Consider the following 11,641-nt stretch of genomic DNA (forward strand, 5'->3'; position numbering starts at 1 on the left):
CTCTTTCTCTCTCTCTCCCCCCACACTCTCTCTCTCTCTCTCTCTCTCTCCCCCATACCCCTCTCTCTCTGTTTGTGTGTGTGTGTAGCCAACACTAAGAAAGACTCTGAGTCAACACCAGTAAAGGGAGGTACCATGACAGACCTGGGTGAGTTCCCTGAACAACTGAACAACTCAGTGTATACGCTGTCTGCAGGATGAGGTCACTTCTCACTATATTTTAGCTTAATCCATCCTTTATCTGTCCTGTATTTTCACTCTCTCCTCTTTTATCTCTTGAACAGATGAGCAAGAGGATGAATCCATGGAAACTGCAGGAAAGGAGGAGGAGGAGGGCTCTCCGAGTGTGAAGGGAGAGCCGGTGAAAGGGTCGGACCTTCATGAGGACAACGTGACCGAGCAGACCCACCACATCATTATCCCCAGCTATGCTGCCTGGTTCGACTACAACAGGTAGGCTACACATCTACGCGTCTCTACCGACCATCAATGATGATAGTTTGATCAATGATGTCTGTTTGACCTCTTTCTGTCTTTTCCAGTGTCCATGCTATCGAGCGTAGAGCCCTCCCAGAGTTTTTCAACGGCAAGAACAAATCCAAAACCCCTGAGATGTGAGTAAACACATGCTAACATAATGTTATTATTATTATTACACATACCTAGCTTAATACACATGTACACTCCTCTGTGTTATACAGAGACCAACAGCTTTGGAATTTGGAGTAACTTAGCTGCATAACCAATGACAAGAGTCTCTCTTTCTCTTCACAGTTACCTGGCCTATAGGAACTTCATGATTGACACTTACAGGCTGAACCCGCAGGAGTACCTCACCTCTACCGCCTGCCGCAGGAACCTGGCCGGAGACGTGTGCGCCATCATGAGGTCGGAAGGACTCAGTGCACACAGGACATTTACCACAGTCGCATTGTCTTTTCATCTATGTCATGCAGTAATATTTACCTTTCCATTTATCCCTCTCTCCTCTTCCTCAGGGTGCATGCGTTCCTGGAGCAGTGGGGTCTGATCAACTACCAGGTGGACTCCGAGAGCCGGCCCACCCCCATGGGCCCCCCGCCCACCTCCCACTTCCACGTCCTGGCTGACACCCCTTCCAGCCTGGTGCCCCTGCAGCCCAAGGCCTCCCAGGTACACAGACAGGTTGTTTCTATATTTTGGTTCTAGATGCCTCTCTATTTGACTGTAGCTTCACTCCACTTCTCTCTGTCCCCTCCAGACTCCGGCAGCCCAGCAGATTCTGTCCTTCCCAGACAAGGTGAAGGAGAAGCAGCCAGCCGACCTGCAGAACTTTGGCCTGAGGACAGACATGTACAGCAAGAAGACTGGGCCTCCTAAGGTATGGCTCTCAACACTGCAGGACTGATGAGGATCATAGTGCACTGTGTAGCTATCTATAAAGAGTAGTGAGGTGTGTTACGGGGATGCTACTTCTTCCTGTCTGCAGAGTAAGACTGCTGCCAGCGCCATGCGAGACTGGACCGAACAGGAGACACTACTGCTGCTAGAGGTAACTAACAGCACAGCTCTGTCTCATCCACTTTATTACCATTCAATAGAATGCCCTTTACAGCCAAATAAACTTGAAACGGTGTTGAGAGGCTCGACAACAAAAACACACAGAACTTATCTGAAAATGTAACCTAGGGCTTAATATGACATCCTTATTAATATCAATCATATCATCCTTCTCCTCTCCTCTCCCCTCAGGGTCTAGAGATGTACAAGGATGACTGGAACAAGGTGTCGGAGCACGTGGGCTCACGTACCCAGGACGAGTGTATCCTGCACTTCCTGCGTCTGCCCATCGAGGACCCATACCTGGAGGACACGTCCTCGTCCCTGGGCCCCCTGGCCTACCAGCCCGTCCCCTTCAGCCAGGCAGGCAACCCCGTCATGAGCACCGTGGCCTTCCTGGCCTCCGTGGTGGACCCCCGCGTGGCCTCCGCAGCCGCCAAGTCTGCCCTGGGTGAGAGGTCAACTCACTAAATAACCGTCGGATCACACAGAGTACAGGCTGGCCTGATTTGTGTCAGAGCTGTTTAGTTAACCTTTATTTACCAGGAAGTGTCTTGGAAGTTTTGGATCTTTTTTTTTCTCCAGAGATACTTTTTAGAGGTGGCGTGTGTATTTGGTGTAGCCTTCAGAACCAACTCCCTGCTTCTTTCACCACTGTTCATTCTCTCTTTTCATTCCCCCCTCTCGCTCTCTCTCTCTCAGAGGAGTTTTCCCGTATGAAGGAGGAGGTCCCAGCAGCACTGGTGGAGGCCCATGTGAGGAGGGTGGAAGAGGCGGCGCGGACCAGTGGCAGACAGGACCCCCTCTACGGCCTGGAAGGCAGCGGCATCGCAGGCACCAGCCTGGAGGAGGGAGAAAAACCTGGTACAGCTTCCATCTACTATTATCTAAAACTATAATTGTCTTTGGTCATATTTCCATGTATTGTATGTCAATGAAGAGAAATGAGTTTCCGGTGGGGTGCACATAGGACACTAGGCTTGTTGACAACTCATCTGTCTTATCTCTTCCTCCAGAAGAGAGCAGTGAGGAGAGTAAAAGTGACAGCCAATCCAGTGAGGAGAAGAGGGAGACCAAGGTATGGTGTCTTTAGGACTTCTACTTTACTTGTGTTTGTGTGGTTGAGTCTTCTGAAACCAGCTACGGTCTGGGTCTGAATTGTCTAGGTTGTGATGATTTATACTCAAGTGTTGACCATTGTCCTTGTCCCCATCCCCATGGTGATAACAGGAGAACAAAGAGGGAGCCATGGAAGAGGGGGAGAAGCAAGGAGAAAACGGGAAGAAGGAGGAGGAGAGAGGGAGAGAGGGAGAAGGAGAGGGAGAGGCTGAGAAGACAGACTCGGAGATGGGTAATGTTTATGTCTGTGACTGATTTTGAATGTATCTTTATAAACTTTGTAAAATAGTCAAGTTTGTCTCTTGTTTTTTACAGACACTTAATTATGTGTGACTTCTATGTTTCCCTCTCTGCATTAGGTGATGGAGAGAAGGAGAAGGAAGGGAAGGAGGGCTCGGAGGAGGGCCAGAGAGAAGGAGAGAGTGAGGGAGAGAGGAAGGCGAAGGTCGAGCGGGATGTGGGAGAGGGGAACCTGGCTACCGCTGCTGCCTCGGCCCTGGCTGCTGCTGCCGTCAAAGCCAAGGTCTGACCTCTGACCCGTGTTTAGCATGATCCCCCTAACCACAGATCTAGGAGGGGGGGTGTATGTATCAAACTTCTCAGAGCAGGAGTGCTGATCTACAGGTGTAGGATCTTAATTCGATCACTATTTTGTTGCTGAGGATTTTCTTGCACAGCAGCGTGCTTGAGGTTTTGAAAAGGCTTCTAAAGTTTGTAATTTCCACTTAAAAATCTCAGACTTGATTTGACCTAATGAAAAATGCATCAACCCCTACAAAAAAGGTCCATTAATTATAATCACATTTCTTGTTGCTGCAGGATCCATTTCCTGCTGTACCAAACTGGCTGAAATTAAGATCCTACATCTGTAGGGTCAGTTTTCCCTTTGGGATCATAATGAATAAGATGTTATTTTTTTATTTTATTTCACCTTTATTTAACCAGGTAGGCCAGTTGACAACAAGTTCTCATTTAAAACTGCGACCTGGCCAAGATAAAGCAAGGCAGTGCGACACAAACAACAACATAGAGTTAGTTACACATGGAATAAACAAGCGTACAGTCAATAACACAATAGAAAAAAGAAAGTCTATATACAGTGTGTGCAAATGGCGTGAGGAGGTATGGCAATAAATAGGCCATAGTAGCAAAGTAATTACAATTTAGCAAATTAACACTGAAGTGATAGATATGCAGATGATGATGTGCAAGTAGAAGTACTGGTGTGCAAAAGAGCAGAAAAGTAAATAAAAACAATATGGGGATGAGGTAGGTAGATTGGATGGTCTATTTACAGATGGACTATGTACAGCTGCAGTGATTGGTTAGCTGCTCGGATAGCTGATGTTTAAAGTTAGTGAGGGAAATATAAGTCTCCAGCTTCAGCGATTTTTGCAATTTGTTCCAGATTACATTAGGATGCACCTGATCCTAGATCAGCTCTCCTAGCCAACCGCCAGGGGTTAAAGCATATCTGACCCTATCTGTTTCTCATACTGATTATCAACCAGGGATTGTTCAATATGTCTGTGCCATTTCACATGAAAAGATGACTCGCATCCATACTTCTCTCTCTTTCTTGATCTCCCCTATACATCTTCTCTCCCCCTCGATCTCCATTTCTGTCTCCCCCTCCATCCTTCTCTATCTGTCTGTCTCTCTCCATAGCACCTGGCTGCGGTGGAGGAGAGGAAGATCAAGTCTCTGGTGGCTCTGCTGGTGGAGACTCAGATGAAGAAGCTGGAGATCAAACTTAGACACTTTGAAGAGCTGGAGACCATCATGGACCGAGAGAGGGAGGCGGTGAGTCAGGGAGAAGTGAAGGGTTATGGGGGATGTAGTTTAAGTAGACTTGTTGGTTTTGCTTTGTTGGTTGGAGTGCGCATATACATGTGTGTGTGTGTGTGTGTGTGTGTGTGTGTGTGTGTGTGTGTGTGTGTGTGTGTAGTTGGAGTACCAGAGGCAGCAGCTGCTGGCAGACCGTCAGTCGTTCCACATGGAGCAGTTGAAGTATGCAGAGATGAGGGCGCGTCAGCAGCACTTCCAACAGATCCAGCAGCACAGCCAGACTGGAGGCCCACACTCCGCCCCGGCCCCCACTGGCCCCCCACCCCAGGGCCCCTCAGCCACCCAGTCCCAGCCAACCCTCAGTACCCCTGCACCACAGCCAGCTCCCAGCCCAGCACCCCCTACCAGCTCCATCCCTTCCTCTGTCCAGCCCGCTGAGCCCCAGCCGCCCCCCAGTGGTCCTCACACCTCACCTCCCCGCCCGCCAGGCCAGCCCCCCACGGCCCACTCCAGCACCACCCCAACACTCCACGGTGAGTCACACTTTGTGTTATCGAACTGCGAATTCAGTATTTAACTAATACTGTACAAAAGTAATAACGTGGGCCTACTGAGTGGCGCAGCGGTCTAAGGCACTGCATCGCAGTGCTAGCTGCGTCACTACAGATCCTGTTTCGATCCCAGGCTGTTTTGCAGCCGGCCTCAACCGGGAGACCCGTCAAGCGGCGATTGGCCCAGCGTCGTCCGGGTTAGGGGAGGGGTTGGCCGGCCGGGTTGTCCTTGTCCCATCGCGCTCTAGCAACTCCTGTGGCGGGCCGGGTGCAATGCGCGCTGACACGGTCGCCAGGTGTACAGTGTTTCCTCCGACACGTTGGTGTGGCTGGCTTCCGTGTTAGGCGGACATTGTGTCAAGAAGGAATGCGGCTTGGCGGGGTCATGCTTCGGAGGACGCACGGCTCTCGACCTTCGCCTTTCCTGAGTCTGTATGGGAGTTGCAGCGATGAGACAAGACTGTAACTACCAATTTGAACACCACAAAGTTGGGGAGAAAAAGGGGTTAAAAATAAATAATAATCATGTGAGCCACTGGAATCAACTTGAACTTTACTGTGACTTTTTTGTTGTTGCTGTGTGTGTGTGTGTGTGTGTGTGTGTGTGTGTGTGTGTGTGTGTGTGTGTGTGTGTGTGTGTGTGTGTGTGTGTGTGTGTGTGTGTGTTTTACACATCTTATTCTCTTTTCTTGAACCCAGAGCCTAGTGCCCCTCTACCTGAGGATACACACCACTCCTCAGCCCCAGTTCCCCCTCCACAGTGAAAAGAAAGAAAGAGAGGGAGAGAGAGGGAGAGAGGGAAGAAGAGAGCGAGAGAAGGGTCCTGGCAAACTGAATGACATTGACCACTTTGTACCTATGAATCCTGCCTGTTTCATCTAAAAATGAAGAAGTCAAACTGAAGGACATATAACAAACTTTGATCATGTTTAACATTTTGAACGATTTACATGAGAAAGAAAAGCAAAACAAAAACATTTCACTGAAGTCTACCTTACCAGAGTGAATATAAAGATCCCCCTCAACTAAACAAGAAAATACCAATGAAGAACTTTATTGGTTTTCAAACTAACAGTCCCCCAGTCATTTTTCCAGACATAAGTTGCCTAATGACTTTCACCTTTCACATCAGAGCCCAAGGTTAAACCAAGAGAGTATGGTCATGTAAATACACCACTTGACCTGAGGATATGAAGAGAACTTAAAGACTTGTCTGAGCAGTCCTTTGACCAGTGGTGCTTTCGTTTCCTGTTATAGTTTACTGAAGTCAGATGTCCTACCATGTTCCCAGTGGTACCTACCTACCTATTCACCCACGGTACCCCTGGTAGGAATTTATAAAAGAGAAAAAAAGATTTGCACTTTGAAAAGATGTTTCCCCGGTGGCCATATCTAGAGACATGAAGCATTATTAATGGCTCTATTCAATCCGCGTCGCAAAAGTTCAGCGTTACGGCGGGATTTAAATGTAAAGGCAACGTTAGCGGAGACTGCATTCACAGTAAACACTGCATATGTCCGCTCAATCGGAAATGACCTTTACATTTCTATCGCGCAATCTGTAACGCTTCAGCAATACAGATTGAACAGAGCCCTAACTCAATTGACCTGAAGCACTTAGCTGCTCTCTTGTTTTGAACTTTTACTACGATGTCATAGTTTCCAAATATGAGATTCTCAGTCCTAGGTCACCTTATTTCATTGGATTGGCTGCTTGTTGCCCTGTGTGTGTGAATGTGCTGTTATAGAGCATTGGGGTTGGTCTGTTGGTTAGATGTATCCTAAACTAAAACAAAGTATGTGTTAGGGAAATGAAAAAGGATGAACGAATGGTATTACTCTTGTAATGATATGTATTCCACTTGGAAACCGTCTCATCTTGCCCTACTGCCATTTGTTATTAAGACTATGTACTGTAAACTGGATTTTCTGTTACAAATGTTTCACTCCAATTGGAACAGAAAATCCCTCCATGACTGAGCATTAGAAACCACTTAAAGTATTGATGAAGGGCCACACCCCCAGAGTCAGTGCCCTCTAGGACACAATGTCCTAAAAGGCCTTATTTGAACTGTATTTTGAGCTCGATTCAATCCATATAGCAAGCGTTACGGTGTGATTGAAATGTAAAGGCGATGTTAGCGGAGACTGCATTCACAGTAAACACTGCATATGTCCGCTCAATCGGAAATGACCTTTACATTTCTATCGCGCAATCTGTAACACTTTAGTGACACAGATTGAATAGAGCCCTTTGTTTTTTAAGTTTAAGATCTGAAGCACTTCTGAAACAGTTGCACATGCTCAGAGCAGAGCATAATCATAAGCCTAGCAGTAACTGCACAAATAAGATGGTGTTTGTCAGCATATCCAGTATGGCTAGTCAGTATCAGTGAATCATACCATTGTAGAGATTATACTCTAAAACAATTACTGGATATAGCTCTGGAAGAACCTTATTGGCAACTTCAAAGATAACAGGCATCACCATCACAACTCTATTCATTTTTTTTTATGTTTGCAATTTTCTCCATCTGAGTTTGTGGGGTGAAGCCAGAGGTGTGGACATTTGGAAATTCACAGATTTTTATAGTTTGTTTTGTGTTTTCCAATGACCTGTCCAACTAGCATGAAGCTGTTAGTATGTGATGGAAGTGGCTTTAATGTTACAAAATAACTTTCTAAGTCAATGAATCTGAGAAGTCAGTTCAGCTTGCAGAGGAGAATTGTGTCCTTTAATATCTGTAAACAATATCTTCTCTATGTATCCTATCTATTTTTATAATATTTGACTGTCGGGTTTTCCAGTTTTGTTTCTTTGATATTATTGTTTGCATTTTATTGCTGTATTTTATTATCTTGTAACCTCTAATCCCCTCCCTCATTGTCATGTGCGTGATCCTGATAGGCCTCCATGACCTTTCAATCAGTGTGACTGTGAGCATGGGTGTGTTTCCCCCAGTGTTCCTTCAGTTCGGTTCCATCCAACCCCCTTGTGCCATTGTTTTGAATTGTTACAAAGGCTGAGGAATTGGGATGCTCATTGTTCTCATACAGAAGTACAAAATGACGACACAGCAACACATCACACAAACCCACTCCTCTGACAGTGTCGTACATATACTTCGATAATAAAACTTGTGTCCAGATAGCCAGTGTTAGAAACTTCACTACAGTCGTGACCATGGATGGACTGCTTTGGTCTCTGTTATTGCATTGTGTGGATTTCGTGATATGAAATACGTGTGTATGTTCAGTTTCTTGTTTCTGTTTGTTTTTCATGATGGCTAACGATAGCAATGATTGCATTGATTATACAGTAGAAATGAACCTTTCCTCAGTCAAACTGTTGCCAAATTAGTGTCAACAGTTGCTCTGCAGTTCGAATTCAATTAAAAAAATATATGCGAAGGTTTTACTTACAATTTTGGGGGGAAAATCAAATAAATGAAGATGATGTGGCGTGTATAGTTTGGTCATTGTTGCTACAGTGGGGATCGCAATTATGGATACCCTGGATAAAGATTAGCACCCTGGATAAAGATTAGCAAAAATGACTATAAAATAAATAATTCAAATACTGAGCTGTATTGTATGCAACATATTTGTTTTTAATTATTTTATACTAATACAATTGCTCAAAGAAAGAGATTTTGTTTAAAGGCCCTGTGCAGTCAAAACTGATTTTTCCTACGTTTAAAAAACATTATATATATATATATTTCCACATTGAGGTTGGAAAAATACTGTAAAACTGTGGAAATGGTGATAATGCGCTTTTAGTCTAAGAGTGGTTTGAAAAGACCGCCTGAACTTTCAGCCTATTTTGGTGGGATGGAGTTTTGCACTGCCTGGTGACAACCCCTGGTGGTAAATTAGTTTGTAGACCAATAAGAAAGAGAGTTCCAAACCTCTCTGCCAATAACAGCTAGCTTTCAGTTTTCCCCTCCCAGCTCAGACCACTCCCAGACCAGACCACTCCCAGACAGTCCTAGTGTAACAGTGTTGGTTATGTTTCCACATGCCACTGCAGAACTATGTTTTCGATGTTTATGTATTCTTATTGGTTGGTTGAATTTACATATCAATAAAGTGTTATGCCATTGGTAACGCTTGCAGATAGGGAGATAGATCATGAATGTCAATTCTTCCCAGTCTGATATTAACATGCAAGCGGGAGCTCACGTTCTGAAATAGTGCATTCTATTTTCATATTTACAATGTGTACATGTCCTGATGTATATACACTGAGTATAGCAAACATTAGGAACACCTTCCTATTGAGTTGCATCCCCTTTCCCTCAAAACAGCCTAAATTCATCGGAAGCGTTCTACAGGGATGCTGGCCCATGTTGACTCCAATCCTTCTCACAGTTGTGTCAAGTTGGCTGGATGTCTTTTTGGTGGTAGGCCATCCTTGATACACATGGGAAACTGTTGTGTGAAAAACCCTGCAGCGTTGCAGTTCTTGACACATTCAAACCGGTGCACCTGGCACCTACTACCATAACCTGTTCAAAGATACAAATCTTGTGTCTTGCCCAATCACCCTCTGAATGGCACATACACACAATCCATATCTCAATTGTCTCAAGGCTTAAAAATCCTTGTTTAACCTGTCTCCTCCCCTTCATCTCCACTGATCGAAGTGGATTTAACAAGTGACATCAATAAGGGATTATAGCTTTCACCTGGATTCACCTGGTCAGTCTGTCATGGAAAGAGCAGATATTCCTAATATTTTGTATACTCGGTGTATATGTGTACGGTACCTGTTAGATATTGGGGGCATTCTGGCATGTGCTTTTGTATGTAATTGCTAAAAAGAGCGAGTTAGCTAGCATGTTTTAATTCTAATGGTCACATTAGCTCCCTGCTAATTGACAGTTATTTCCATGCTAACAAATTAATTACGAATCTACAACCATGAACATACTGTTGTCCTGCACATCTAATGCGCTTCCTTTTGTCTATCGTCAGACACTTACATTTATTGTATTTTGTACTATTTTTGTCATTGTTTAATTACAAAATACCCAGTCTGATAATGACATGCAAGCGACGAGTCACAAATATACTGCCATCGACATACTGTTGTTCTGCATATCTAATGTACTTCTACGTGTCTTATCGTCAGAATAAACACCAACTGGGATCGCTGGCTGGCCAGTCCTTTAAAATACACAACGCAAGAGTTACTGCCACATCTGATTCACTTGCAAAATTCTTGCTTGAGAAATTGCTCTTAGCTAAGAAGCTATTTGTTTCCTTTTGACCATTTCATTGAAAACAATCACAGTAAGGTACTTCATTGTTACCCATAAATGATTTGATATTGAGTTAGAAACCGCTGCATTGGACCTTTAACAAGTAATATTTTTTTCAAAAAAGTTGGGTCAATTGACACCTGCTTTCAAAACCTCACCTTGCAAGGATAACAGCACTGTGCCTTTTTCTGAAATGTTTGAGATTGGAGAACACATTGGGATAGATCTTAGACCATTCCTCTATACAGAATCTTTCCAGATCCTTGATATCCTTCATCTGTGCTTGTGGAATGCCCTCTTCAATTCAAACCACAGGTTTGCAATGGGGTTCAAGTCCGGTGACTGAGGTCTAATATCTCTCCCAGTGTGTTCTCCAATCTCATAAAATGTTTTAGGAAAAGGCTGTGTCGTTATCCTCGCAAGGTGAAGTATTGAAAAAAGGGATTTCAATCATTTTGACCACTACATTTGAGAGAAAAAAACTATTACTTATTGTCTATTTCTTTACATAACTTTTATATAAAGGAACAGACAGATGAGGATCTTTCACTTTTTTCCCCCATGCGACATTAGGTCTATATGGAAATAATCCTAAAGTCAGTGTCTGCACTGCAGGCACCACAAGAGGACAGGCTGTGTGTAGTCTTACTTACAGTCCCCCCCCCCCCCCCCCCCCCCCCCCCCCCTCCCCCTATGCATGAGACTGCTGCATCCTGAACATTTCTAATTTTCCACTGAACTATCACCTAGTACTAAACAGATACTGCAGAGACCACAAACAATCCAGCGGGAAAATCTCACCTTACCATACAGGGCCTACTGCCTCAGAGCAAATAGACTCATACCTGCATTACCATACAAGGGCTGGTGTAAATACTGGAACTACATCATAGAGAACCATACAGGGCCACTGCAATAGAACATACTCATCTTACCATAAAGGACTACTGCAAAAAAGATACTATGACAAAGTTGAGTAGGCCTTACATTAAGCAAAGAATAAAGGCCCTATACAGCTCTGTTGAAAAATATTCAAATGACCTTTACATTTATGAGAGAAAGCTATCAGAGAAGTTTGTTCACTTAAATTATCAAACGGTTAAACTCTGCTACTTGAATACCACTTCCTAGATTGCATTACATGTGTCAACTCAAGACATGCATCTCTTAGCCATCCCAGATGTGTAGCCAGAATAGCTAGGTATCCAGCCCATCCTGGACACTGCGCCAAAATGGTCCAGTACATGATGTATCCATTTATATATTACTGCACTGCTGCTTCATTAGAATTCCACTGACTCTTAAACTAAATGAAGAATGGTGCTTCAAAACATCTCCACCATCGTTGTATTTTAAAAAAAGAAAAAAATACATTAC

At 44.3% G+C, this 11,641-nt stretch overlaps 1 protein-coding gene across 2 annotated transcripts in view; it reads left to right on the forward strand.

The window, feature by feature from the left end:
* The window catches only part of smarcc2 (SWI/SNF related BAF chromatin remodeling complex subunit C2), a 13,891-nt gene extending 5,426 nt beyond the window's left edge, over positions 1-8,465 (forward strand). Inside the window, exons 11-25 of one of the 2 annotated variants that reach the window (XM_029775313.1) lie at positions 89-148; positions 285-453; positions 543-614; positions 775-888; positions 999-1,152; positions 1,241-1,360; positions 1,469-1,531; positions 1,732-1,990; positions 2,242-2,403; positions 2,556-2,617; positions 2,770-2,890; positions 3,018-3,181; positions 4,327-4,461; positions 4,607-4,979; positions 5,697-8,465. In XM_029775313.1, coding sequence (XP_029631173.1) covers positions 89-148; positions 285-453; positions 543-614; positions 775-888; positions 999-1,152; positions 1,241-1,360; positions 1,469-1,531; positions 1,732-1,990; positions 2,242-2,403; positions 2,556-2,617; positions 2,770-2,890; positions 3,018-3,181; positions 4,327-4,461; positions 4,607-4,979; positions 5,697-5,761 — 2,093 coding nt within the window. In that variant the 3' untranslated portion in view covers positions 5,762-8,465. Of the gene's footprint in view, positions 1-88; positions 149-284; positions 454-542; positions 615-774; positions 889-998; positions 1,153-1,240; positions 1,361-1,468; positions 1,532-1,731; positions 1,991-2,241; positions 2,404-2,555; positions 2,618-2,769; positions 3,182-4,326; positions 4,462-4,606; positions 4,980-5,696 lie in introns of those variants that run through there. The other variant, XM_029775315.1, reaches the window with a different exon arrangement.
* The last annotated feature ends 3,176 nt before the right edge of the window (positions 8,466-11,641 follow it).

This window comes from Salmo trutta, chromosome 14 (genome assembly GCF_901001165.1).
Source record: "Salmo trutta chromosome 14, fSalTru1.1, whole genome shotgun sequence".
NCBI classification, from domain to species: Eukaryota; Metazoa; Chordata; class Actinopteri; order Salmoniformes; family Salmonidae; genus Salmo; species Salmo trutta.